The 24062-nt window shown below is 36.9% G+C and overlaps 1 protein-coding gene across 5 annotated transcripts in view; it reads left to right on the top strand.

Moving 5' to 3' along the window:
- The window catches only part of rhbdl3 (rhomboid, veinlet-like 3 (Drosophila)), a 35521-nt gene that overhangs the window by 3521 nt on the left and 7938 nt on the right, over window positions 1-24062 (top strand). For 2 of the 5 annotated variants that reach the window (XM_043242579.1, XM_043242582.1), the window contains 3 exons: window positions 17492-17674; window positions 19960-20184; window positions 21424-21572. In XM_043242579.1, the coding sequence (XP_043098514.1) occupies window positions 17492-17674; window positions 19960-20184; window positions 21424-21572 (557 nt within the window). Of the gene's footprint in view, window positions 1-15298; window positions 15449-17491; window positions 17675-19959; window positions 20185-21423; window positions 21573-24062 lie in introns of those variants that run through there. The other 3 variants (XM_043242583.1, XM_043242580.1, XM_043242584.1) reach the window with 3 other exon arrangements.

Below are 24062 nucleotides of genomic sequence, written 5' to 3'. Positions count from 1 at the left end.
AACATGAGTGGCAAACTCAGGTCTGTGCAGAATTTTATTCCATTTTACACTTGTGTGTATTCATCTAAATTCTACAAATATTTAAAGTGTACTTCTATTTCACATGGGATATCTAATATCTGACATCAAATGAGTAGTCTGTCTTGTTTCTCTGGTATTTTGAAGAGGCGGCCCATTATTGTGCCACTGCTCACCACCTGCTCCTTATCGCTTATTCTACAAGCTGAGAGAGGTTTTGTCTATGAAAGAACGAAAGGAATAAAAAGACAACAACAGAGAAGGGGGCCATGTGCATATACGCAACCCAGTGTGTCCCAGTGGCCAATTAACACATAACAATCACATACATTGTGTGCGACCCTGAGCTCTTTGTGTTTCTTGACATTCAGTGAGGAAAGTTTGCCAAATATCTCTATATGTGGCCTTGTTTCTGTTTTCAGGCACACGCAGCGAGTCATTGTCCAATATCTCTTGTTCTATTTTCAGTGTACTTTCCTCATCTCTCCCTCGCTCTATAGGCTTTCTTCGCAGCCCACTCTTTCTCTGACACTTTATTTCTAAGAGACTGCGTTAATAAGAGGAATCTCCAACTTGCAAAGCATGAAAAAAAATCCTGGCGTGTTTGAACAAAAAAAAACAGACAGTTGCTAAAAATATCAGTTCAGTAGTACTCTCTGGAGCGTGGAAGTGTGGAGTGCAGTAACATTCAGTGCAGAGGTCTACTTTAAACTGTGTAAAGCATTAGTCTCAAACTCAATTCCTGGAGGGCCACAGCTCTGCACAGTTTAGCTCCAACCAGCTCTATGTCACGCTTGCTTGGACGTTTCTAGTGATCTTATAGACCCTGATTAGCTGGATCAGGTGTGTTTGATTAGGGTTGGAGGTAAACTGTGCAGAGCTGTGGCCCTCCAGGAATTGAGTTTAAGACCAGTGGTGTAAAGGGATTATCAAAAAGCAAGGTAGTGTGTTCTACTGGATGCACAGAACTGCTCTCTTTCAGACTCATTAGTAATGTTAGGCATGTTGGCAGTGGGGCCTGGCTCAACATCAGCATTCCAGTTGACCTAAAAGTTGTTCATAGAGGTTCAGGTCTGAGCTTTGTGCAGGCTAGTTTACCCCAAAAAAACTTTTATGACCGCTTTTTTTCTACACAAGCATATTTGTGCTGCAGAAGACACTGTTTGCCTAGGGCAGGGGTCACCAGACTCCTGCCCTGTGTTTAATTAGACTCGGAGCTAAACTCTGCAGGCCACCGCCCTCCAGAGTTTAGCTCCAAGTCTAATTAAACACACCTGAAACCGTTAATCAAGGTCTTACTGTGTTTGAGGTCTATGTTGTGGTGTACAGGCTGCTGGGAGTATGACAAGAAAGTACAGCTAAAGCGTTTAATCAATGAGTTTCAGTCAGTTGTGTGACAATCAGTGTTTACGGATATCATAGAAATGAATGAGAAGTGACTTCTGGCACTTATTTGGTGTAAATGAAAAAGTAGTTAGAAGTATTGTTTAATACGAAACATTAAGGATTAGCCAATAGGCTGTTGATTCATCATAAGCTGTTTCCTCTAAAAACAGTTAATTCACCTTCTCCTCACACTGACTTTCATAAAAAAATAAAATAAAATAAAAAAGCTATAAAAAAAAAGCACTGTCTAATTTCATTCATTATAAATGTAAAAATACATTTTATTTTCACTTTGTAAAAATTTCATTTTGTAAATAATAACACCTGAACATATGAATTCTTCCACTTTGTTCAAATTACAGACAATGTAAAAAGCATTAGATGTGTAGCTTATTGAGTGTCGACGTATCAGTTTCGTTAGTGGGATCACTGGACCAAGAAAGACGCACACATCTTTGATGTGCTAATTAAGGGGCAAGGAGCGAACTGTGCCGTCTCTGGTCCTTTGGTCTTCAATCCAGAAAAAAAAGAAAGAGAATGATTAAGAAACAGAGAGACTAGGTTAGAGGGTATCATGGGCTAAATGTGTGACAGCTGTGTGTCCAAAATAAAGAACCTTGCTTGCTTTCATGCTCTACTGTTCTCATCGCTTTGGCTGAAAATTGAGCTCACAGCCCACCTGCTGTCTGGTCAACACACAGCATTCTCTCCCACACTGACACATATAGACAGTTTGTGATCAGCATCTGCTCATCAGTGGGGGTGGAGACAGTCTAGTGGACAGAGGCAGAGGTTGCAGGTTAAATCTCAGGTAGGGGAAGCATAATCTCATAAGTGAGTCCTTTGATAAAACGCTCCAGGTTCCTCCAGAAAAGCTGTCACTGAAGTTAGTTTGTGTCCATTTGAAAAAAGAATGTGGAAGTGAATGGGTCATGGTCTGTCATGTCTTGCTAGTCAGAATTCAAATTCAAACGAATTGTTATGCTTAAATGTACACGTTTCTGATGTGATGAACCGAATGCACATATACTGCATGCAAAAACAAAACATATTACAACTTAGTCTGATTCATTAACAATTGACTCATGGGTTGGTTCTCAAAATCTCAGCAGTTATTGGTTTGAATTAATCTCACGAATCCTTCTGACATATCATTCACTGACTTTTGAATCAACATACTGTGTGACTCACTGCATTACAAGTTCCAAGTCACTGCATAATTACTGTAATGTTACATGATCCTACATGCTGTGCTATCAACAATACATATATACATAATTTACCATAATCCAAAATGATTGTAAAACATTGAAATTGGTAAGTGAAGTAATATTAGAAGGAAATTCTAATGTGGGGGATGGGTGGCTAATTAAATGCACACCACTGTTGATAAGTTTTACATTTACACCTCTATTCTAAACCTGTGAAAGAGTTCGTAGTGTTGTGTGACATGCGAGTCGTGACTGTAGGTATCACTATAACAGTTTCAGGGTGTTTGACAGGTGATACTCAGATTTCAGTGCTTCTACCTGTAGCTGATTTGATCAGACACTGAAGCTTTTGACATTTTTAAGATTAAAACCTTCCCACAACTAAGGTTTCAGCCACAGAAACGTTTCCTCTAGTGCAGGATTGTCTTACAGTATGTGTTTGAATCTACAATCTGTTAGCAAGCGTGAATACATGTGAAAATGAAACTTGTATACACTCCAGACACTTTCCAGCATGTCAGAACATAATGCCATTTTCAAGAAGTTTCTTGTCTAGCAGGTTGAATGTTAACAAAAACCTTTTTTTCATTTAAGAAAATCCTACTAGACCTGCTTATTATAATTTAATATACATACATCGGCAGATTCATTTCTGAGACAGAAATTATTTTCACGTATTATGCAAAATTACATATTGTAGTATGCAATTACATATCTATTCTTCATCTGTCTGCTGTCTAACTTTAGAACTTGATTTACTCACCAGAGTCAGGATACAGCTGCAGAGAAAGATATCTTGATTTACAATGATTCTAGTAAGCCTACTTATATTTTTTAACTTTAAAAAATGTAAATGAGGGTATTAGGAGATTTAATAAAACCTGACTTCCATTTTTTAGCAGAACTAATGTGAACTGATCTGATCTGCATCACCTACTCCGTATGAGGGAAGTACTTCAGGGAAATATTCCATCCCTGAAAAGTGCACAGTTAATTGGCTTTGGATGATCATGCCACCCAAAGTAAAATCTACAACATATCCGTTTTTATCGATATTCTTACAGTGTTTTTGAAGTGTGTTAGTCTTTTTATTGCTGGACGACCTGTCAGTCTTATATTGATTTAGAGATTTGCTATGCATGCATTCTGTGGTTATCTGTTCTTCATCTGTTTGCTGTCAAATGTTGCTTTCGGCGCTCTAAATCCATTAGCTTAAACATTAAGTTTTCATTTGACTTCATGAGGCAGCTGCTGCCCTGTATCTGTGTGTGTCGTCTGCCTGAGGTACGTGTCATTTGAATAGGTATGATTTTAAGAATTTATTTTTGAACTTCTATAAGTATCTTCCCTCTGTAAATGTGTAACAGTGTTTATCTCTAAGCATGGGTGTCTTGTCTGCGTTTATGCTCAATTACAGGCCAATAATCCTGATTCATGACTTAATTATAAGACTTCGGTTTTTAGTGTGTGTAGTGTGGAGCCTCGCTGTCTTCATACAAATTAAGGAGTTGAATATTTGAAACACTGTAGTGAGCCGTAGTTTACTGTAAGGATACGAGACACTTTTTTTGGCTCTGGGGTATTTTGGTATCTTCATATACACCGATGTTGATGAAAAAGCAGTTCTTGTTAGCTCGAGTTGTGTGTACCTGAAACACTGAGAAGGCATACTCTCATAATCTGACTATGAATAACGTCCTTGTTACTGCAAAAACAGCTCTCCAACTCCCCAGAGTTAATAAATTAAGTTTTATATTGAAATCTATTCAGTCAAACTCAGGGTTTGGCGATAGCACTTTTAGCATAGCTTAGCATAGGTCATTGAATCTATTTAGACCAGTAGCATCACGTTCAAAAAATGACCAATGAGTTTCGATTTTTTTCCTATTTAAATCTTGACTCTTCTGTAATTATATTGTGTACTAATGCCAGCAGAAATCATATCGGCCTAGAAAATCCCAAGTTTCATTTTAATTTTCTGCATGATGCTACTGGTCATTGGATTTAATGATCTATGCTAAGCTATGCTGAAAGTGATATTACCGTACCTGAGTAAAACTCAGAGTTGGAAAATAGGCCTTTTCCAATAAAGTGGAGTGTTTCTTTAATATTATCCAAGTTAAAATAATATAATAATTAATAATAATAATTTTGAATGGCTTTACAAGGGATTTCCAGGATAGAAAATTATAGCATTTATGTGTTACTTTTAACAAAAAAAGTCGAAAAAGCAAGAAATATCCATATTAGGCAGGGAAATTGAATAATGAAGAGAGAATCTAAAAACTATCAATGAAAAACATAAATAATGGGAGAGAGAGAAAGTAAAAGAGAGACTTAAAGAAAGGAAGAAGAAAAGAGAAAAGAAAAGGTCTGACCTCTGGGGATTACAGCAATAGGATTATGGCACAGATAGAGAATAGAGAGTGATCTCTGCTCCCACGACCTCCACATGGCAGCCTGCTGGATGACTGAAGCAGAAAGCAGAAACACAAGTGAGCCAGTACCAAACAAAAGCCCTTTGGCCTTAACAGAACTGAACAATTTCTTCAAAAGATAGCTTTTTTTCTCTTTATTGCAGAGCTTTAACACTCTGGAGCCTTATGAATGACAATAATCAATGATGGGTTCTTTTGGGCCCAGATGGCAACCTTGAAAATGTCTCAGACAGTGACCTCCTGGTCCCATGGCCCTCTACAACATAACTCCCACTGCTGAATATAGAGATGAATCCAAGCCCCCTGTGAGTCACTGCTGGGCCGGTCCCCCTCTATTAAAGACCATAAATCTCATTGGGGAAAGACACTGATTCTTTTTAGGCTGAAGGTCAACACAGGGTGGGCTGAAGAAGAAAAAAAGGGTGAATGAAGATCAAGACAGTGAGAAACTGTTGCTCTTTTCTTTTGCTTACTGTGATGAGTGCCTTTTGTCAGGGTTTATGGTGAGTGATTGCAGTATTGAGGGTGAATGGTACAATCAGTTACATTTTCACTTAAATTTGTAAAAGAGCTTTAAAAACAGGGAGGGCCTGATCTGCTATATAATGCCTTCTCAACCTTCCAGTGGCATATGTTCATCTGTGTTACAAATGTGGAATTTTACTAGAAAGAAGAACATACATAAACATAATAATCAGAAATGTATAAGAAAAACGACAATTTTAGTAGCAATATAACATTGCTAAGATATTTTGTGTTGCTAATCCCACTCCTACTTCTAATCCTATCAAAAAAACATTGAATGAAAATTGTCATTAGCTAAAAATCTTATACCAGTCCAATTTGTGCAAGCATGCATTTCTTCATCATACGCATATCACCCTAAGGATTTCATTTGTGATGACCCAGGCGAGAGCGTAGATCTATATATAAAATATATTATATATATTTTCTATATCTGTTGATAAGAGCCAATGAGCGTTTGATAACACTGCTGCCATTAAGCTTCTTGAAGCTGCAGTTTTTTCATTTGTAATGAGTTTACAATTTGACATTTACAGTCACTACTGAGCATAGGGATGACAATAGACTTGAATTCATGTCTGTTCCTTGTAATCATATAAGCCTAGATTTTGGATTACAGCGTACAAATAAACAAAGTAATTAAAGTTGCAGTCTGTAGGTTTTGCGTCTTAGTTTTCTTCTTTGCATGGGTTGTGTGATGGCGTGGCTCCTGTGCAGATGCATCTAATGTTTGGAGGAGTATTTATAAACTTGTATAAAATTAATACAAATTTTCTCACTAGTAAATGCTGCTTTTGAATGCTCTAGTGTGAAAATAAACACATCGGATTGTGTTATTATGGCAAATAAAAGGAGCGGGTGTATTTGAATTTTTGCAAAGTTGTTAAAATGTAAATAATGTTTTAGATTCTGTTATTTTGTCTATGGTGTATTTTTAGATGCTGTCAGTATGTTAATATTGTATATTTAGATGCTGTCAGCACATCAATATCGTGCTTTCAGTGTCTATAAATACTGGTGCGTCCCATGATGATGTAGTTTCATCTCTTTGGACATGTGGTGATGCAGACAGCCGCTGTATGCACATTTATCATTGCATGCAGCACCTTTAATGAATAAGGTACTCAAAGGAGGTAGATTAAAATATATTGGCGTTTTTATTCTCCATAGATTTTGTTATTGGTTTTCAATTTATTCAACACTGTCACCAAAATTTCCAAAATCTATTGTAAATACTGTTTATAGTTCAAGTATTTCTTTTGTTTTTGTTTTTCTATGAAAATAAAAATAGAGAAAAAATAAAGAGCAGTCACCATTTTAAAGGATTTGATACATGTCATAGCATCATGTACTTGCTATATTCTGTGTTAATTGTATGTTAGATTATAGTGTAGTTAATGTCTACTTCTCACAAAAAACACATTGGATTCATGGAAGGCACCGTGCAGTTATGTCACAAATTCATACAAAAACCCTCAATTGAAATTCATAAGCCATACAGAACATAATTTCTCTCTCTCTCTCTCTCTCTCTCTCTCTCTCTCTCTCTCTCTCTCTCTCTCTCTCTCTCTCTCTCTCTCTCTCTCTCTCTCTCTCTCTCTCTCTCTCTCTCTCTCTCTCTCTCTCTCGCTCTCTCTCTCGCTCTCTCTCTCTGATTTTGTGTTTTGCCATGGTTCATTAAATTTAGCATTATACATTATGATAATGAGCTGAAGACTTCCAGTGGAGCATCTGTGAGAGGTTTATGGTTGGACTCCATTAGTATTGAATGAAATTATTATGTTTGGCCCACAGTGTAGCTGTGGGTTCTTTGGTTCGTTATTGAAAATTCTGTATGCTTACATTACTAAGGCAGAAAATCAAGTGAAGAATATACGTGTCGAGAATACGCATGTACACATCTCAAAGTTAACATGGAAAAAGTCAAAACGAAAGAACAGACCATGCTTACAGTTTGCACATAAAATGTAATGAATAATATTTCATCATAATCTAATTCTTCTCTGCTTTTGAAATTACCATTGTAGTAATTCTAAACAACTTTTTGGTAACAATTTTAGTGCATTTGATATCACAATCCTGCTGCTGTCTCCTCTGTCTTCTTTGTTGGGGACACTTAACTTCTAGTGATTATCGTTGAATTGATCACAGAGACTGTCTCTTCATTTAATAACAAATTGGTCACTCTCGTCATTATACATCCCTGTCACTGTACTCTTCTACTTTATACTGTACAGTGCTTTGATGCAACCTGTGTTATTAAAAGCGCTATATAAATAAAAATGATTGATTGATTGATTGACAATCCAGGCAGTTATGTGACTAATTCCCTCCAAAACAGACAGAACGGTCAAATCAGCTGTTTTACATGGTTTTAACATTTTTTTCTGTTTCCGTTGTCTCTAAAATCAGAAGAAGTGAACTTCATTCTCGGGGAGTATCATTTTGTAGTGTTATTTGTCCACCACACACAGGGAGTTGTGGGATTGCTGGTCTCTGAGGCAGCATTGATTCCCCTGTCAAGCTGCCAGCACTTTCTCTCTCTCTTTCTGTCTGCGTCATTGCGAGCCTGCTGATAACACCTCAAAACTGCTGCTGACGACAAGGGCTTGGATGACAACATTCTTCATCTGCTGCACAAACTGCCCTTTTCCAAACCCTGAAGAAAAACCTGAGCCATTAGTAATGTTGCTGATACATTTTGGTCAGTTGTAACAGATCTGACATAGCTGCATTTGGAAATTAAGTACTGGTCATCCGGCCAGAAGAGAACTGAACCTGCGTTCTGGGTTCATTCTGTCATGGATAGGGTTTTGGTTCCTTGCCGTTGTTGCCTCTGGCTTGCTTAGTTGGGAACACTTAATTTATAGCGATTAGCGATTAGCGATTAGCGATTAGCGTTGATTTGATTACACAGATCATCTCTGCATTTAATAAAAAAATGAAGTGTTTAATCCCGTCATTATACATTGCTATCACTCTATTCTCCTATTTGTTCAGTGCTTTGACTAAATCTGTATTGTTAAAAGCGCTATATAAATAAAAGCGATTGACTGATAACTGCATGTTTATATGCTATTTCATAACTTTTAAATATGGTTGCCGAATGTACTGACAAGAAATACTACTGCTGCACATAAAACACACATGAAGTAAACACCATTTTATTGTAAATGACCCCATTGCAGCTCTATACAGGTGGAGCTGGGGAAGGTGGGGTTTCTCAATCACGCTGCAACTCCTACTGCAACCACTAACCAAGTTTTTAAATGTTGAGCAGCAAGCTCATAGGCTGCTGAAAGAAGTCATCCGCACCATATGAATTACATATGAATTACATGCTGATGTAATTATATCAGATTCATTTTGTAAGGAGGAGGCAGAGGCGGGAGTGGAATCCATGTGTGTATGTTTATTAAACACTAGGGCAGCAAACACAGATGATAAGGCAGGCAGAGAGTCGGCAACACAAAGGCAGTCAGCGATATCAACAAGTTTAGGGGTGATCCAAAAGACAGTGGTCGTGAAACAGGCAATGGTTCTATACCAGGTCATGAGTCCAATCAGGCAAACAAAGCAGAAGAGCAGGTACTGGAGTCGGTCAATGAGGAAACAGGCAAAGATCATACACCTGGAACACAAATTAAAACAATGAGTAGAACGCTTGGTAAGGCACCTGAACTGGTAATACTTCTAGAAAAGTCTTAAGGTGGGGTTATAAAGCCCTCAAACAGGAAATGATAGGAGAACAAGCAGAGGGTTTGAGCCCAGCTAGCACTCAGGTGAGGGCTCCCTCTGCTGGCTAGGCATTACACATTTAACACATATTAAATGTGTTTCATCTAGAATTTCATGACAGAACTTAGAATTTATAGTGACGAAATTACACTTTCAATTCAGTCATTTCTACTGAATAGTCATTATTTTGAAGTCATAGCTTTTTTGGAACAATACATTGGTGAGTAAACTATTCCTTCAGTCTTCAATCTAGGTAGAAGGTAGAGCTTATAAACAGGTTTCACTTGATGAGCTAGTAGTAGTAGTTCTTTCTAAAGGGTTTCACAGTGACACCAAGGTCAGACATCTTCTACAAAACGACATTCTTTGTGCTGATGTCGCCTGAAGGCTCAATTTGATATGTCTTAACTTTTCAAGAAGCTAATTTTCTTTGAGGTATATCATATGTCTATTGTAGAAGGGTAAAATTCGAACATTGCTTTGCTTTGATGTGTAAAGCCACTTTATCAGTGTAACTATAATTTATTAGAACTTCATTGTATGAGAGAAAAAAACAAAAACCAAAATCATAGTTTGCAAAATGTATACCTTTGCCCCTTGTAAATGTTAAAAAATAATAATAATGCATTTTACTTGACTTATTGTGTATAATTAATAAATAATCCATGTTTTTTTTATAGGTTTTTGTTGTATTTAATCAAAACTTAGTTCGTAACTGTCTTAATCGTTTCCCTATATAGTTGAATATAATGGGTATAGTTTGCTATAGAAACCCATCTTGAGAACGCAAATTAAGATATTTTTGATTAAATCAGAGATCTCTCAGAGGGTCGTACAAAATTAAGGAAGTTATTAGCCGCATTTCCATTACCTTTCAAATTGCGCAAATTAAAATCATGAACTGAAAATATGTCTAATGGAAACACCCAGCTGCCAAACCATCGCCGATCCTTAGAAACTCTTGAGTCGCACTGCTGTACAATAAAGCGCTTTTCTGTCCTGTCACTAAACTTTACGTGAAGTGCATGGAAATGAATGCCAGGGCAAAAAAGACTGTTTTGATTTGTTCATTCGCTTTATTAAGAACATCTTTTCACTGTTAAATTCTTTGTGTATCACAACTGGAAGCATTTCCGTAGCGAGTCTCTGCTGAAGTCTTACAAGCGTTTTAGAGGAGAAACCACGCACTTTTCCTGTGAAGAATCGTCTAGTCTCTGCTTCACTTGTTTTCTGTGTGCAGCCTTTTTGTTGAGATTGTTCCGTCGCAGAATATCATCAATACAGGGCTGAGATGTTGGCCGTTTTAATATACAAGGCTAGAACTTCAGAATGCTCTCGGATTTCATCAAAAAAATCTTATTTTGTGTTCTAAAGAAGCAAAGGTTTTACAGGTTTTGAACAACATGAGGGTAAGAATTAAATTTTTTTTAATTTTTAATTAAAAAAATGTATTGATACAGATCTGTGATGACATGAGAGTGAATAAATGATGACATACATTTTTGATTTTGTGATTGCGTTACCCTCACCTGTATTTTGTGGTGCTATTACCATGTTTGCTTCATTCTGGCTTCTAGCATTTGACTGCTTATCCAGTTTCTGTGGTGCAGACAAGATACAGATAGAGCAGTGAAGTAAAGCACAGAGAGCTGCTTGGAAAAAAACGTCCCATTAGTTTACAATTCAGTTTCACTGAGAGAGGCAAGCGAGATCGAGAGCGGGTACAATTGCGTGAAATTGGCCCAAATATAGGGCTCATGTCTGAGCTGTCTGTGTAGACTATGCACAGAATGTCAAAGAATGTTATACAGCAATGGTATACAGCAATGCTTAATCAATTAGTTTTGCAGTTAATTTGTAATTCCATATTAGAAATGCATATTTAAAAATGATTAAAACATAGTAATTATTCAAATGTAAAATTAATCTTACAACAAAGTTACTATGTCTTATTCACTAACCATGCAACTCCTTGTGGCCTGAATGAAAAATGTATGCATTAGATAAATTGTAATAGTATTTTTAGTTTTACATTTTTGCTAAATTTAGTCTCCGAGAGATTAAATGCATGATTAGGGCCAATCTGAGCTAGACGTGACCTTTAGTGTAGATGTGAGAAATGGTGTCTGGGCAAGTAATGGTGTGAAGTATGGCCTCCAGACAAATACCCAGTGGCCCTGAGCGTTGATCCATCAGTTCAGTGTGGCTTCATTGATGGATCTTGTTTACTCAGAGCAGCATCTGAAATGGATTGAATGAAGTCTTGTTTTACAATCCTCTGAGAAAGCGACAAAGCATTAGAAATGTGGTACATATTTTTGACTATACGTATTTGCCTGTAGACCCGTTACATATATAGCACTTTTTTGCAGCAGGTCCTATTTTATGATAATGGCTGGCAATACATTATCCCTATCAAGTATTATTGCGAGAAATATGCACAAAAAAAACTTGTAGTAATAGGCTTTGATGTCTTTCAGACATGTACTCTTGTTTCTGGTGTGTGGGAAAATATCCAGAACATGACAGGCTGTACAGGTTGTCTTTAATTTTAGGCAGTGAGCTGAGACGGCACTGCCCTGATAAGCTGTCTGCCGTTGTGTTTCGGTGGGAAGACATTCCAGCTGAAGTAGACTTATTTCTTCCAAGACCGGATGTCCAACTTTGAACTTTTGGCTGTTTCAAGTGGTTTATGGCAATTACGCCAGGCAAGGATACCAGAACAAAAAACAGAATATCCTCAAAATATTTGTTGTTGTTTTTTGTTGTTGTTTTTGTTTTTTTATCTCTGCACGAAAGATGCAGCAAGGTAACAACAAAAAGTGGCTGATTCTTAAAGGAATAGTTCACCCAGAAATGAAAACTGACATCATTAATCAACCCCATGTTCTTGTAAAACTTAAAAGACACACAATAGAAGTCAAAGGTCACCAAAACAGTCTGGTTAAAAAATGTACAGGTACAGATTGTATCTCATTACAACGCAATGTAAGGCAATTATTTGGCTCAGATTGGTTTTAGGTGGTTAAAGTCAAATAAAGTCATTTATATAGGGCTTTATACAATACACACTGTTTACAGAAAATGACAGCAGGAATGTTTTATATTCAATTTACATTGACACTAAAATGAATGTGTGTCTGATGTTTTTCTAGAGAGAAACACAAGTCGCAACAAAATAACAATATTATTTTAAATATCAGATTATACCAGGTTCAGGGTAGGGTTTAGTATAGGTGGTATGCTATATCGAACAAGATTTATTTTTCAAATGAGCATTAACCTTACCCGACATTTCATTTCCGAACTGCTACAATATGTACAATAACCATTATAATAAAACATCAGCACATTCATACTCATCTGTTTAAGGATGATCTGAGCACACTCCTAGCGCCACTGACTGAACATTTCAATTTGAAAGTGTCAAAAAGCAACGTAATATCATTTTGCAGAAATGACACCAGAGGCACATTTTTCCAATGAGCCTGGGTGGTTTTGTACACCCCATGCAGTGCAGCCTTTGTTGGTTCACAGCCTGAGGGTCAGGCCGATTTCTGCTTCAGTCTAAAGCAGCTGAGCAATAGCTAGCGTGTGCAAAGCTCTAGAGGCCATGGAAATACTCAATGGTACTAAGCACCCAGACAAAAGTGTGTCTGTGATTTAAAGATGTATGATTTAAAAGTGTCTAGATGATATTTGATAACACCCTTTGTCTGAAGTGCTAATTACCATTGTCTGTACATTCTTGACTTGTTTCCACACACTGTTGCTTTGTAATTTTAAATGGCATCTTCAGTACTGAAGGCACCAGCTATGAAATTACTGTGCTCCCAAGCAGTGAAAATGAGCTTGTGTTCACACTCCCTGGATAGTGCTCTGTTTTCACATTTCTTTTAATAGCTGCTGTGAATGACATCATACAGTAATCTGGGCACAATGTTTGTGCTCTTAACAGTTTGTGAATGTTGTCTTTGAGACCCTCCTGAGCAGTTGTTTTTAATTAGCAGGTTTTAATTCATGTTTCTCGGCTCAGATCTTAATCTGAATGCAGTATGGAGGCTGTAACTCACACCTGATGGCATTTGTGACCCTACTGCTATTGTTTCATGTCATTATTTGTAGAGACGCCAGCCTCTGGTCTTGCTATTAATGAGAGAACAGAAGGTCTTGTAACAGCGATCTGTGATGACACTGAGCTGGAGAGGGATAGCCAGTGTTCCAGTGTTGTGTGTGTGTAGCGTGTTTCTGAATATTAGCATTTTGTTTTGGTACTGGATTTTAAAATGGCAGATAATTGCCAAATTATGATGTGCATCATACCCAAAATTACCTGAGGCTTTAAAGAGTATTGAGTTTAACTACTTATGCAGTTTTTTTTTTTTCAGATTTTTTATAAATATACAAAGTTGTGACAGTTCTGTTTTTTTAAAGCGATTTAATATAAGGCTGCAACATAACAAAATGTGAAACCATTTAGTGGTTTGAATATTTCCTCTTTGAAAGAGGACATGGACATGTATAAGTTTGCTTACAGGCTGAACAGCATAAAATATGCTTAATGTTATTAATTCATAATTCTTATCATTATACATTATACTTTTTTAAGATTCAACTGCATTTAAAGAGTATGTGAGACACACCAGCCCTTTACTCCTGTCTTTATTTCATGCTTTAGTTATGGACCAGGTCTTCTATTCAGCCCTGAACGTCCATTAGCGAATTGATTATCTTTACAATAATCCTTTAATAGTCCTGACTTGCTGGAGTTTTGTCTATACGCATCCGTTTTACCAAGAAGTTTTACAAGATTTGTTGTACATATACGTAGGGAAAAAACGCCCACAGTTGTAGACTAAAATCGAGATGTCTGGTGATGCAGAGGTGCTCTAGGTTAGACTTAGTGGGGTGTGAAATTACATGTGTTAGTGCTAGAGGAACGTTTCCAGTATTGCAGCATTTTATGTGGATTTATGTCTGTTTATTGCAATTGCAATATGAAATCCCATCTTTCGTATGTCACAACTGTGGCTTTGTATTGCGTCGTTGTATTTCTTTAAAAAGAAACTATTATTTATTGAATTTTTCGACTATATATACTTATATTATTGTTATTGTTTGCGTGTTTCTTCATTTATTATCTCTTAGTTCTCACTATTCTTTTAGTATTATTTTATTCAGATGTAGAAGTAGTTTCCATATGAATCAAGGAATTCTGCAATTGTTGTTATTATTTGCAGATGTATTAATGTTTTTATCCTTCCTCTTCCAATCACGCTCACACACACACACACACACACACACACACGAACAGATTGTGGCAGTTGGTGAACTCTATTCTCTCCTGTGTAAAGAAGACTGTTTAATATGCGGCTGTATGAAAATGAGGCCTGGAATACCAGGGGTCTCACAAACACACACCACCCCTTTTCTTAGCTCTGTAATGAAAGATCAGCCCCAGGACTGTCTTTAAGCAGGATTAATGTGGTATTTAATTATCAGGGCAGCAGTGGTTGGTGTCTACAATATAATACATTTTATGTACAACAGGGTTTCATAAAAGCACTATCAACGTCACAAACGCATCAAAATAATAGGACGAAATTCTATTTTAGGAATGGACGTAGCATGTTTACATTTAGCCGAGTCATTTTGTGAGTTACATTGGTTTTATTTGTGCGTTTGCAGGCTCAGCAGACGGTGTATTTATATTTGTGAGGTATAATTAGGTTAAGTGGCAGAATATAGGCCATCCAAACCCCATTGTTGGTGCTGGATCCTCTCAAATCTGTCTGTTACCCAGTTTACTAAAAATAGCTCATGGAGGTATGGTACCAAGGATGTATGTGTTTGCTTGTTCACACCAGAAAGTGCGTGTTTGAGATCGGGTACTAAGAATGTAGGCTAAGGGGTCGAGGGTGGAGTTTGTGCTGGGTGTTTGTTTGAGTGTTTTGGGGGTGGGGGTCTGCACTGAACTGTAAATCCCCAATGAGTAGAGATTAGTCTCTGTCTCCAGCTTCTCACTCTCTCCCTCTGTGGGGACAGTGTGGGAGAGGAACAGATCATATCATGAAAACTTGTGGGAACACAATTATCAGCACCCAGAAGTTATCAGAGATCATTCAAGAGAAGGTGAGTGAAGCTTTACAGAGGCTGTTGTGTGTTTGAATGTCTGAATAACAGTGAAATTCTTTTCTTTCTCTCTCTCTCTCTCATATTTATCTGTAGATGTTAGCATATTATTTTACAAACCTGTTAAGCAACTAGATTAATTAAAAAAGCTCAATAATAACTAACATTAACCTAACTCTTGAACAAGTACACTAACATATAATGTAAAATATAGTGCAACCAAACATATAGTCTAAAAATGCTGAATGGATGAGCCCTCTTTTGAAGCCATTGACAGCCGCACATTCTATATCAGGGGTATCCAAATCTGGAGGACCACTGCCCTGTACAATGTTCTAGGACCTGAACGAAACAGACCTGAATCAGCTACTCAATGACCGCAAGATTACTAGAAATTTGAACAAAACTGTGTTAGAGCTGGTTGGGGGTCAAATCTACAGGATGTTGTCTGGTCATGGTTAAAGTGTTACTTGGCAACTGTAAGCATCCTAATGAACTATGTTATTTAATGTAAGAATATAACATGAGTTGCTTGAATGCAATTATTAATAAACAATTATTAATGTAATAATTAGAAAATAACTTTGATTATTTGATATATATTTATATTTAAATATATCCTCATAATAAGAAATGTAATTATTTATCAGTATTTTACTATGCTATTGGTTAAATTATTAAATTCAGGTAAAGAAAAAAAGGGGGGTATATAGTGTCATTTACATAATGTAAAGGCAGTCCACATGTTTGAGTCATCACCTAATTGGCTTTGCAGAATGTATTAACATGACACGCCAACTTACATTTAAACCATCAAAGTTCCCATTTAGTAATACATTTTTCTCTTGGTTTATGCAGATCCATCTGATACAGTATCTGTATGTGTTGATCCACCGTTTTCAGCTTTAATAATGTTTAGCAAACTGTTTTGTCATATAGGGTTAACAAACGTGTTTTGCCTTGAGCCATATTTATATGCAGATTCTCTAGTTTAGAAGAGGTTCGTGTTTTATGTGTGTGTGTGTGTGTGTGTGTGTGTGTGTGTGTGTGTGTGTGTGTGTGTGTGTGTGTGTGGCCTTATGACCTTAGCTGGCCAAGCAAACAGTGAATGAATGTTTAAAAGCCTGGAGGGCTAATGCATTGACACCAATTACTAAAACAGGATGAACTATTTGAACTTTGACTCTGTGACACTAAACACAATGACATTAAAAGATCATTGACATTTTGCCATTAAGCCATCCTTATCTTTCAGATTACCTAAACATAAATATGTAATTAAACTACTTTTCACACACTTTATAGACATAATCTGACATGCAATTATATATTTAGTGAACTGATTTTGGGTGTGATTTATAATAAATAATTGATCATTAAATTTGGCCACAAAAAGAATCCAAATGAATCTACTTTTGTTAACAACACATCTGCATAGCATTTATTGTATAAACAGGTCTTTGGAAGAAACTTTGTTTGTGACATTTGTGCTGTGGCTCAGTTCCTATCAGCTCTGAAACTTCTGTTCTGTCTGTTGAGATCACAGAACTGAATAAAACCATAAGATCAGAAGAGCGGTTCAGGTGCTGCTTTGATCTGCATGAATGAAAGCGTCAGGGCCACCTTCTTCACTGAAAACCATGTTTCCGTATAAGTTCACATTAATACACAACATTAATATTTCAATTTCTACTAATTTTGTGAAAAGCATTACATATCATGCATTTAATGGTGCAGTATTTTTGACACTTCAGTTACAGCTTCTGTGCAAACTTGGCAGCGCAAAGATGACAATATTCAGTGTGTTAACACATTCATTTCTGCAATCCTTAGTATGTATTTATTTATTTATTTAATAGATGATATCCAGTAATGTCCCTCTGCTTATAGTCCTCAGATAGAATGATGGATACATTCCTCTGTAAGGGATATCATCATGTTATGAGTTTAAAGAGCAGTTCTTATAATGTTCACCAATGAGTGAATCAGATAGAATCAGAAAGTGAATTCTAATTTCCTGTTTCTCCTGTGTGATATGTTCAGTATGACCCAGAGAATTCAGGCTTTATCAGTACTGAGCGTTTCCGAGACCTGCTTGAGGCTCATGGATCAGAACTGGACCCCCACAAGCTGGAAGTTCTCCTCGCCCTGGCTGACGGAAACGCTGATGGAAAGATCTGCTACCAGGATTTTGTTAACCTGGTGAGTTCTGCAGATGAACTTGAGGTGAGGTTTGTAGAACTTCTGACCCTGACCTAAAAACCCAAACATGGAATGTTCCATTCCACTTGCATGGAAATGCCTTCAAATCTGTGGGAAAATCTGAATGCCACCCATCCTCGATCTCACACCCTCTTCTGCCCTTTTCCCTGTCTTTTTCTCATTTTCTCTGTCTTTCTTTCACAAATGCATCAACTCTTCAAAGAGTCTCATTGTTCACCACAGTGGCTGGAGAATAGAGCTATAGTGCTATAAAGCATTGCAGGGAAACTTTGAATCAGACTCTGTGTTTTGATTGGCCGCAGCAGGTCATGTGAAAGTGGGACAGAGAGGAATGAGGAGCATGCGATTGGGGTCTCTACACTTCTTTTGTTCCTGTACAGCTCTCATTCATTGTCCACTATAACAATGTGAGAACAGACAAACAGGGGAAAGGCAGATTGAAATAATTATTGGTGAATAATTTTTTTTTAAGGATTAGAAGAAAAAAAAAAACGTACAAAGACTGGGACTGGGAGGGATGGGAAATTCTACATACATGCATTAATAACAGTGATTCACCGTTATGTTTACTGTGATGGAAAGCAATTAAAGTGTGGCAGCACCACTCCATTATGTCATATTACTAAATTTTCTTCAGTCTTGCATTATTTCAGCTGACTGTGCCATGCTTCCCCAACAGTAGAGAACATGATTTGTGTGTACTCTCTAAATACCATATTGTTTGACTTTTCCTTGTGTGGTTTCCACGGAAACAGCCAATACAAAAATCTTCAACAAATCATTATGCCACAGAAAAGTGCATCACAGGGAGCACTTAATGCCGGTTTGTTTTTTGTGGGGAATGTGTAAAGTGAGTATCAAGTGTATATAAAGAGTTTTGGCGTGCAGACTATAACTGTTAATGCGAGATCTTTCATTAAAGCTGATGTGGTACAGTAGGAGGAAATTAACAGTGGTTGTTTGTGAGGCTGAAGTAAGCAGCACAAGTCAAAACCATTTTCTTTTACATTATGATAAATATACAGTTATGTTTCCATGTTCAGTGAGTTTATCAAGTACTCGTTAACAAAAAAGTCTGACCGTTTTCATTAGGTTATTGTTAAGAATATAGACTAGGCAACAACAACACACCCTTTTCTTTCTAATATGCCGATTTGGTGCTTGAGTAACATTTCTTATTATTATACCTGAAAATAATTGTGCCGCTTGCATTTGAGGAAACCATGATGCGTTTTGATGAACTGAAAATTTCAGAAGAACACAATGTACCTGAAAGCCTTGACAGTCACTTTTGATCCGTTTAATGAATCCTAGCTGAATTAAAGTATTATAAAAAAGAAAAATATATCAGTCCTTAATTTTTCGATTGTAATCTATATCAAAGCAAGCCAGCCAGCGTATGTACGTATTTTGTCATGTGTATATCTACATCAAAGCAAACAGGTACTGGTGTAACATAAGTAGAAACAGCATGCATATGTTTGTGTGCTCATATTCCTCTACAGAATCTCATTTAATCTTAGCTCTTATCCAAATGGGGGGCTGTTGTCATTATTTTCTGGCTTTAGTTTTTCACAAAGTTGGCTTCTTGCCTGTATTTAATAGAATAAACAGTTATTTAAAGCTTTGCTGTAAGCTTTGTAGGAAAGTCATTTTTAAACTATTTCATTTGATCCCAATCTGATGGCAAAAGCAGTATCTTTAGGGGCTTCCCAACTGAATTTCTTCATCCTTCTTCAGGGCCTCTTCCACAACTTACATAATGCATGACCTGTATTCCTGGTCAGGAGCCTGGCGTGAGATAAAAGAACATTCCAGGTTTTTGAGGAGGGCTTTTTGCCTTAGCAGTGAAAAGCTTGTTTGAACAGCATTGTCTCGTACGCACAAACACACACTCGTGCAATAACCTACACACTGTTTGTTACACAGCTGCTCTGAGACTTGAGATGAGTGTGGAATCTTTAATCGGTTGCTAAGTGACAACAGTGGCATTCTGTCTGTGGCGGAGAAAGGGGGGACACGGGGCGCGCTGTCAAAGACAGAAAGACAGCTCATATGCCAATAACACCACGGATATTTCCCGCAAAAAAAACGTTTTTTTTCTGATTGAGAAAATGAGAAAAATCATCCATAAAGATCATTAGATGTTACAGTAAATGCTACAATAAATAAATACATTTTCTGTATATAAAAACTCCATTGACTTTGTTACTGATACATGATCATTTGCATATTTACAGGTGCCAATGAACGTGACTGTTCTGTTTGTGTCATGGTTTTTTTTTCAGATGAGCAATAAGCGCTCAAACAGTTTCCGCCGAGCAATCCTGCAGGGCAGTCGGCAGCTCAGGAATTCCGCGCTGAGAGAAGAAGTGGGCTTGGGTCTGTCTCGGAGACTCGTGCGTCACGTTGCCTATGAGACTTTGCCAAGAGAGGTGGACCGCAAGTGGTACTTTGACAGTTACACCTACTGTCCACCACCATGGCTTATGCTGGCCATCACTATAACGGAGGTAAGAATAAACTTTACTGCTGAAAGTTATAAGAAAGAATAAATATATCGTCTACTGTTTTTGTAACATTACTTCTGATCAGAATAGATTACTAGAGAGTCATAGAGAGAACAGTAGTCAGATCCCTGTGCTTTAACTCTCCTTTAAAATGAACAAACAAATAATGAATTAGAGAGTCACTGATTAAAAGTCTTCCTCCAGTTCCTGCAGAAATGCAACTGATATGCAAGTTTTTATACCAGGCCCCTCTTTTTAATACGAGATAATATGAATCAGATTTTAGTAAGTTTGTAAGATACATATAATACATAATATACAAAACAGCAAACTGGAATCATGTAGCAGAATTACAATTTTATATAATATTAAAGTAGAAAAAGGTTTTTAATTGTTTATGTTTTTTATATTTCACATACATTACAGTTGTGGCTGTATTTATGATCAAATACATGTAGCCTTGTTGAGCATTTCTCCCGAGGTTTTTCTCCATTCTGTCCCCAGTGGAGTTTTGGTTCCTTGCCGCTATCGTCTCTGGCTTACTTAGTTGAGGACACTTAATTTCCAGCAATTATCATCGATTTCATTACGCACATACTGCTTAAACTGAACTGAGCAGGACAATGTCTCTATTTTCTGTAATAAAATGCCTTTAACTGAAAAGTTAAAGTAAAGTTTAATCTTGTCATTTTACATTACTGACACTCTGTTCTCCTATTTTGAGACTGTTCAAGGAATAGCTCATCCAAAAATGAAAATTCTGTCATCATCACCCTCAACTGTATGAATTTCTTTGTTCTGCCAAACACCAGGGAAGGTATTTTGGAAAACATTTTGGGTCACCATTGACTTCCATAGTATTTTGTTTCTTACTATGGAAGTCAATGGTGACCCAAAACAGCCTGCTTACAAACCTTTTTTCAAAACATCTTCCTTTGTGTTCGGCAGAATAAAGAAATTCGTTCATTTTGGACCTACTTGAGGGTGAGTAAATGATGACAGAATCAACATTTTGGGGGTGAATTATTCCTTTAAGTGCTTTGTCATAATCTCTGTTTTTAAAAACACTATATAAATAAAGGTGACTTGACTTGATAAAGGTGAACATAAGGGACTGTTTTCAACAATATTGCAAACACTTTTAGAACAGCCATTATGTGAAGAGTGCCCTCAAAATGCTTCCTCACTGTTTTCTGAAGTTTTACATTAGTAACAGGCTCTTATTTTGCACATTGTCCTCAGGTTGTTGTCTTTATGTATTATGGATTCCAACTCAACCGCTGGGTTCTGCAAGTCTCATCACCGTACTTCCTGAAGGGCCCATTACCATACCACCCACAGCTCAGAGCTCAGGCCTGGCGCTACCTTAGTTACATCTTCATGCACGCAGGGTGAGTAGCTCAGTAGTTATATTACACAACTTATTATGTTAATATAATTATCCTGTTACAGGAACATAAAATATTTATTTGATTTCAAATTGCTTTTAATGTTAAATGGAGATTAGCTTCAAAATCAATCATCATGGCAACAATAATTCAATATAAATTTCTATATGAGAATTAAGATGTTTTTGTACTAACTAGCTCATACAGTGTAATCAGGATGCCCACAGTTTTTCTTTCACCCACAGTTAAACATGATAACTACTTACTACATTTTCTAGATCATGCTTTTGAGATACTGTAAAAATTGGAATGAAAAGATGAGATCTCTACGTGATACGAGATTGATCGTTTGTGTTATAGTTCAGCAGTCATAGGAATAGTTGACAACCGACAAATCTGAATCTGATGCACGTATCAGGATTTCATGATGCTTTCCCCTTTTCTTTGTTGTAATTGAAAGACTTATTTGTATCTCTAAATGTGTCTCTCTGCTGGTAATTCATGCCATTTTTAGATACTGCTTTGATTAGCTGTTTCTTTTCTGCCATTTCAAAATGCTTACACCCTCAATTCAGCATTTTCAGGCACACAAAATGCTATTAAACAACTTTTCAAAAAGCTTTTTTCTGACATGAAGGATTTGAAGCCTCTGTCCCAGGTTGATAGATGGCTTGAGCCCCTGTGATGTGTCTGATGTGCTGTGATCTGTGGGGTTTAATGTTTTATATTACACTCATCTACAGAGTAATCTTCCCATTAACCCAAGCTAGTGATCCTCTCTGTCTGCTGCACCAACAGAATTCCAATAGGAAAACACACAGACTCTTTCACACAGCTTTTCAAAAGTCACTCTCTAAGTTGGTTTCATCAGCAGCAGTGGGTTGGACATGACTCATTCTGAGATGGTGTCACAGCGTTGCAGCATTAAACACCACATGATATCATCTCGGATGATCAGCAGTTGTATCGCAACATAATTTAGTTTGGAACAAACACAGTAATTTTGCATGTGCATTGTCCAATAAGCTTTTTATTTTGCCCTTTGCGTGATTCTGCTTGTAATCTGATAGCTAAAGGCCATTTTAAAGGTCAAAACAGGTACTTATTGTACGTGCGTTGTTTTTGGTATTATCCTGTCCTTGAAAATGTTGAGATTCTTAAATATATCTCACCACACGAAAGATTGCTGGGACAATCCTAATGCTATTCCTTATAAAAAAATATATATTTAATATACTTATGCAAGAGCTTTGTTGCTCTGATCTCATGTGGTGATATATGATTGCAATCAGTTCAATAAACAGGATGTTAATACAAAAACTTACTTTTTCAGCTACCAAACCACAGCACAGTAATTTGTCACACGTCTTTAATAAATACAGTATATACATACAGTATCATTTGTATGTCACTGTATGTAGACTTGAAAAATGTCGAAATGTGTTCTTGCTTTATCGGATACATATTTCAATTTTTTTTTTTTAATCTTTTCGTATCTTTTATCCTAGAAAGTGTGGGTTTTGTTGAAGCAGAGATCGGTTTCAGACCCCTAGCTATTCATAATTCAAAATCATTCATGCAGATTGTCCTGATATGTAATTCAATTACATTTATACCCTCTTTCTGTGGACATGAACTGTCTTTTGTTGTTGAAGATGGACAGTGCTTGTACTGAAGATTGGCTAATTTATTCAGAGATGTTCACGTTCAGTTCAGATATTTTATTAAAGGCTCTTCGGCTTCCTTTCTTTGTGTCTTTTGTCGGGCTGATGTCTTTATCAGCATCCTGAATAAGCTGTTTGTGAGTGATTCTTTCTTTTAGCTCTGTATGATCTTATGACTTACGTTATATGCCCCAGTTATCTGAAGCTTAGTGAATTTCAGGTCCTTGTTCCATGAGGATAATTATTCTGACCTTGTCCTGCTTCTTATTATTTTACATCTGGGTCCAGATTTTGCCCCACTGGGCTTCTATCGGATAAGTTTGGCGATGTTGAGGAGAGCCAAGTATGTGACATTACTGTAGTTGTGAATTTGAACATTACCTGTTAAGAGTTTCTCTGTCACCCAGATATGTCACTATGCCGTTGTAGATGTGAAGGACTTTGAGTGTAACAGTTTTCCATGTGCGGTAGTGAAAGTCAAAGAAATAGAGCAGTTGGTGAAGTGAAAAAAACTGGACTAAACAAAGTTGAAATAGGGATGGAAATGGAGAAATCAGGTCGCTTGTGTTTCAGAGGCCACCCACTGCAAGGTCTCACCTCTGACACATTACTCTTTTCTGACAACTATTTGAAAATTGTATGTTTATGATTATCAACAACATTTTCGGTTCTTCCATAAATTAAAGTTTATTGAAAGAACAGCTTATAAAGAAAGAAAAGTGATGCACTGTTCTCTGCTAATTAAACTTAATAGCATCATTTTGACTTTGAGTTCACCACGGTCATCTGGAGGTTGATAAGAGCAGATGGTGGCACAGTAATCATATTA

This window comes from Puntigrus tetrazona, chromosome 6 (assembly GCF_018831695.1).
Source record: "Puntigrus tetrazona isolate hp1 chromosome 6, ASM1883169v1, whole genome shotgun sequence".
Lineage (NCBI taxonomy): Eukaryota > Metazoa > Chordata > Actinopteri > Cypriniformes > Cyprinidae > Puntigrus > Puntigrus tetrazona.
This window is presented reverse-complemented; position numbering and strand designations above follow the sequence as displayed.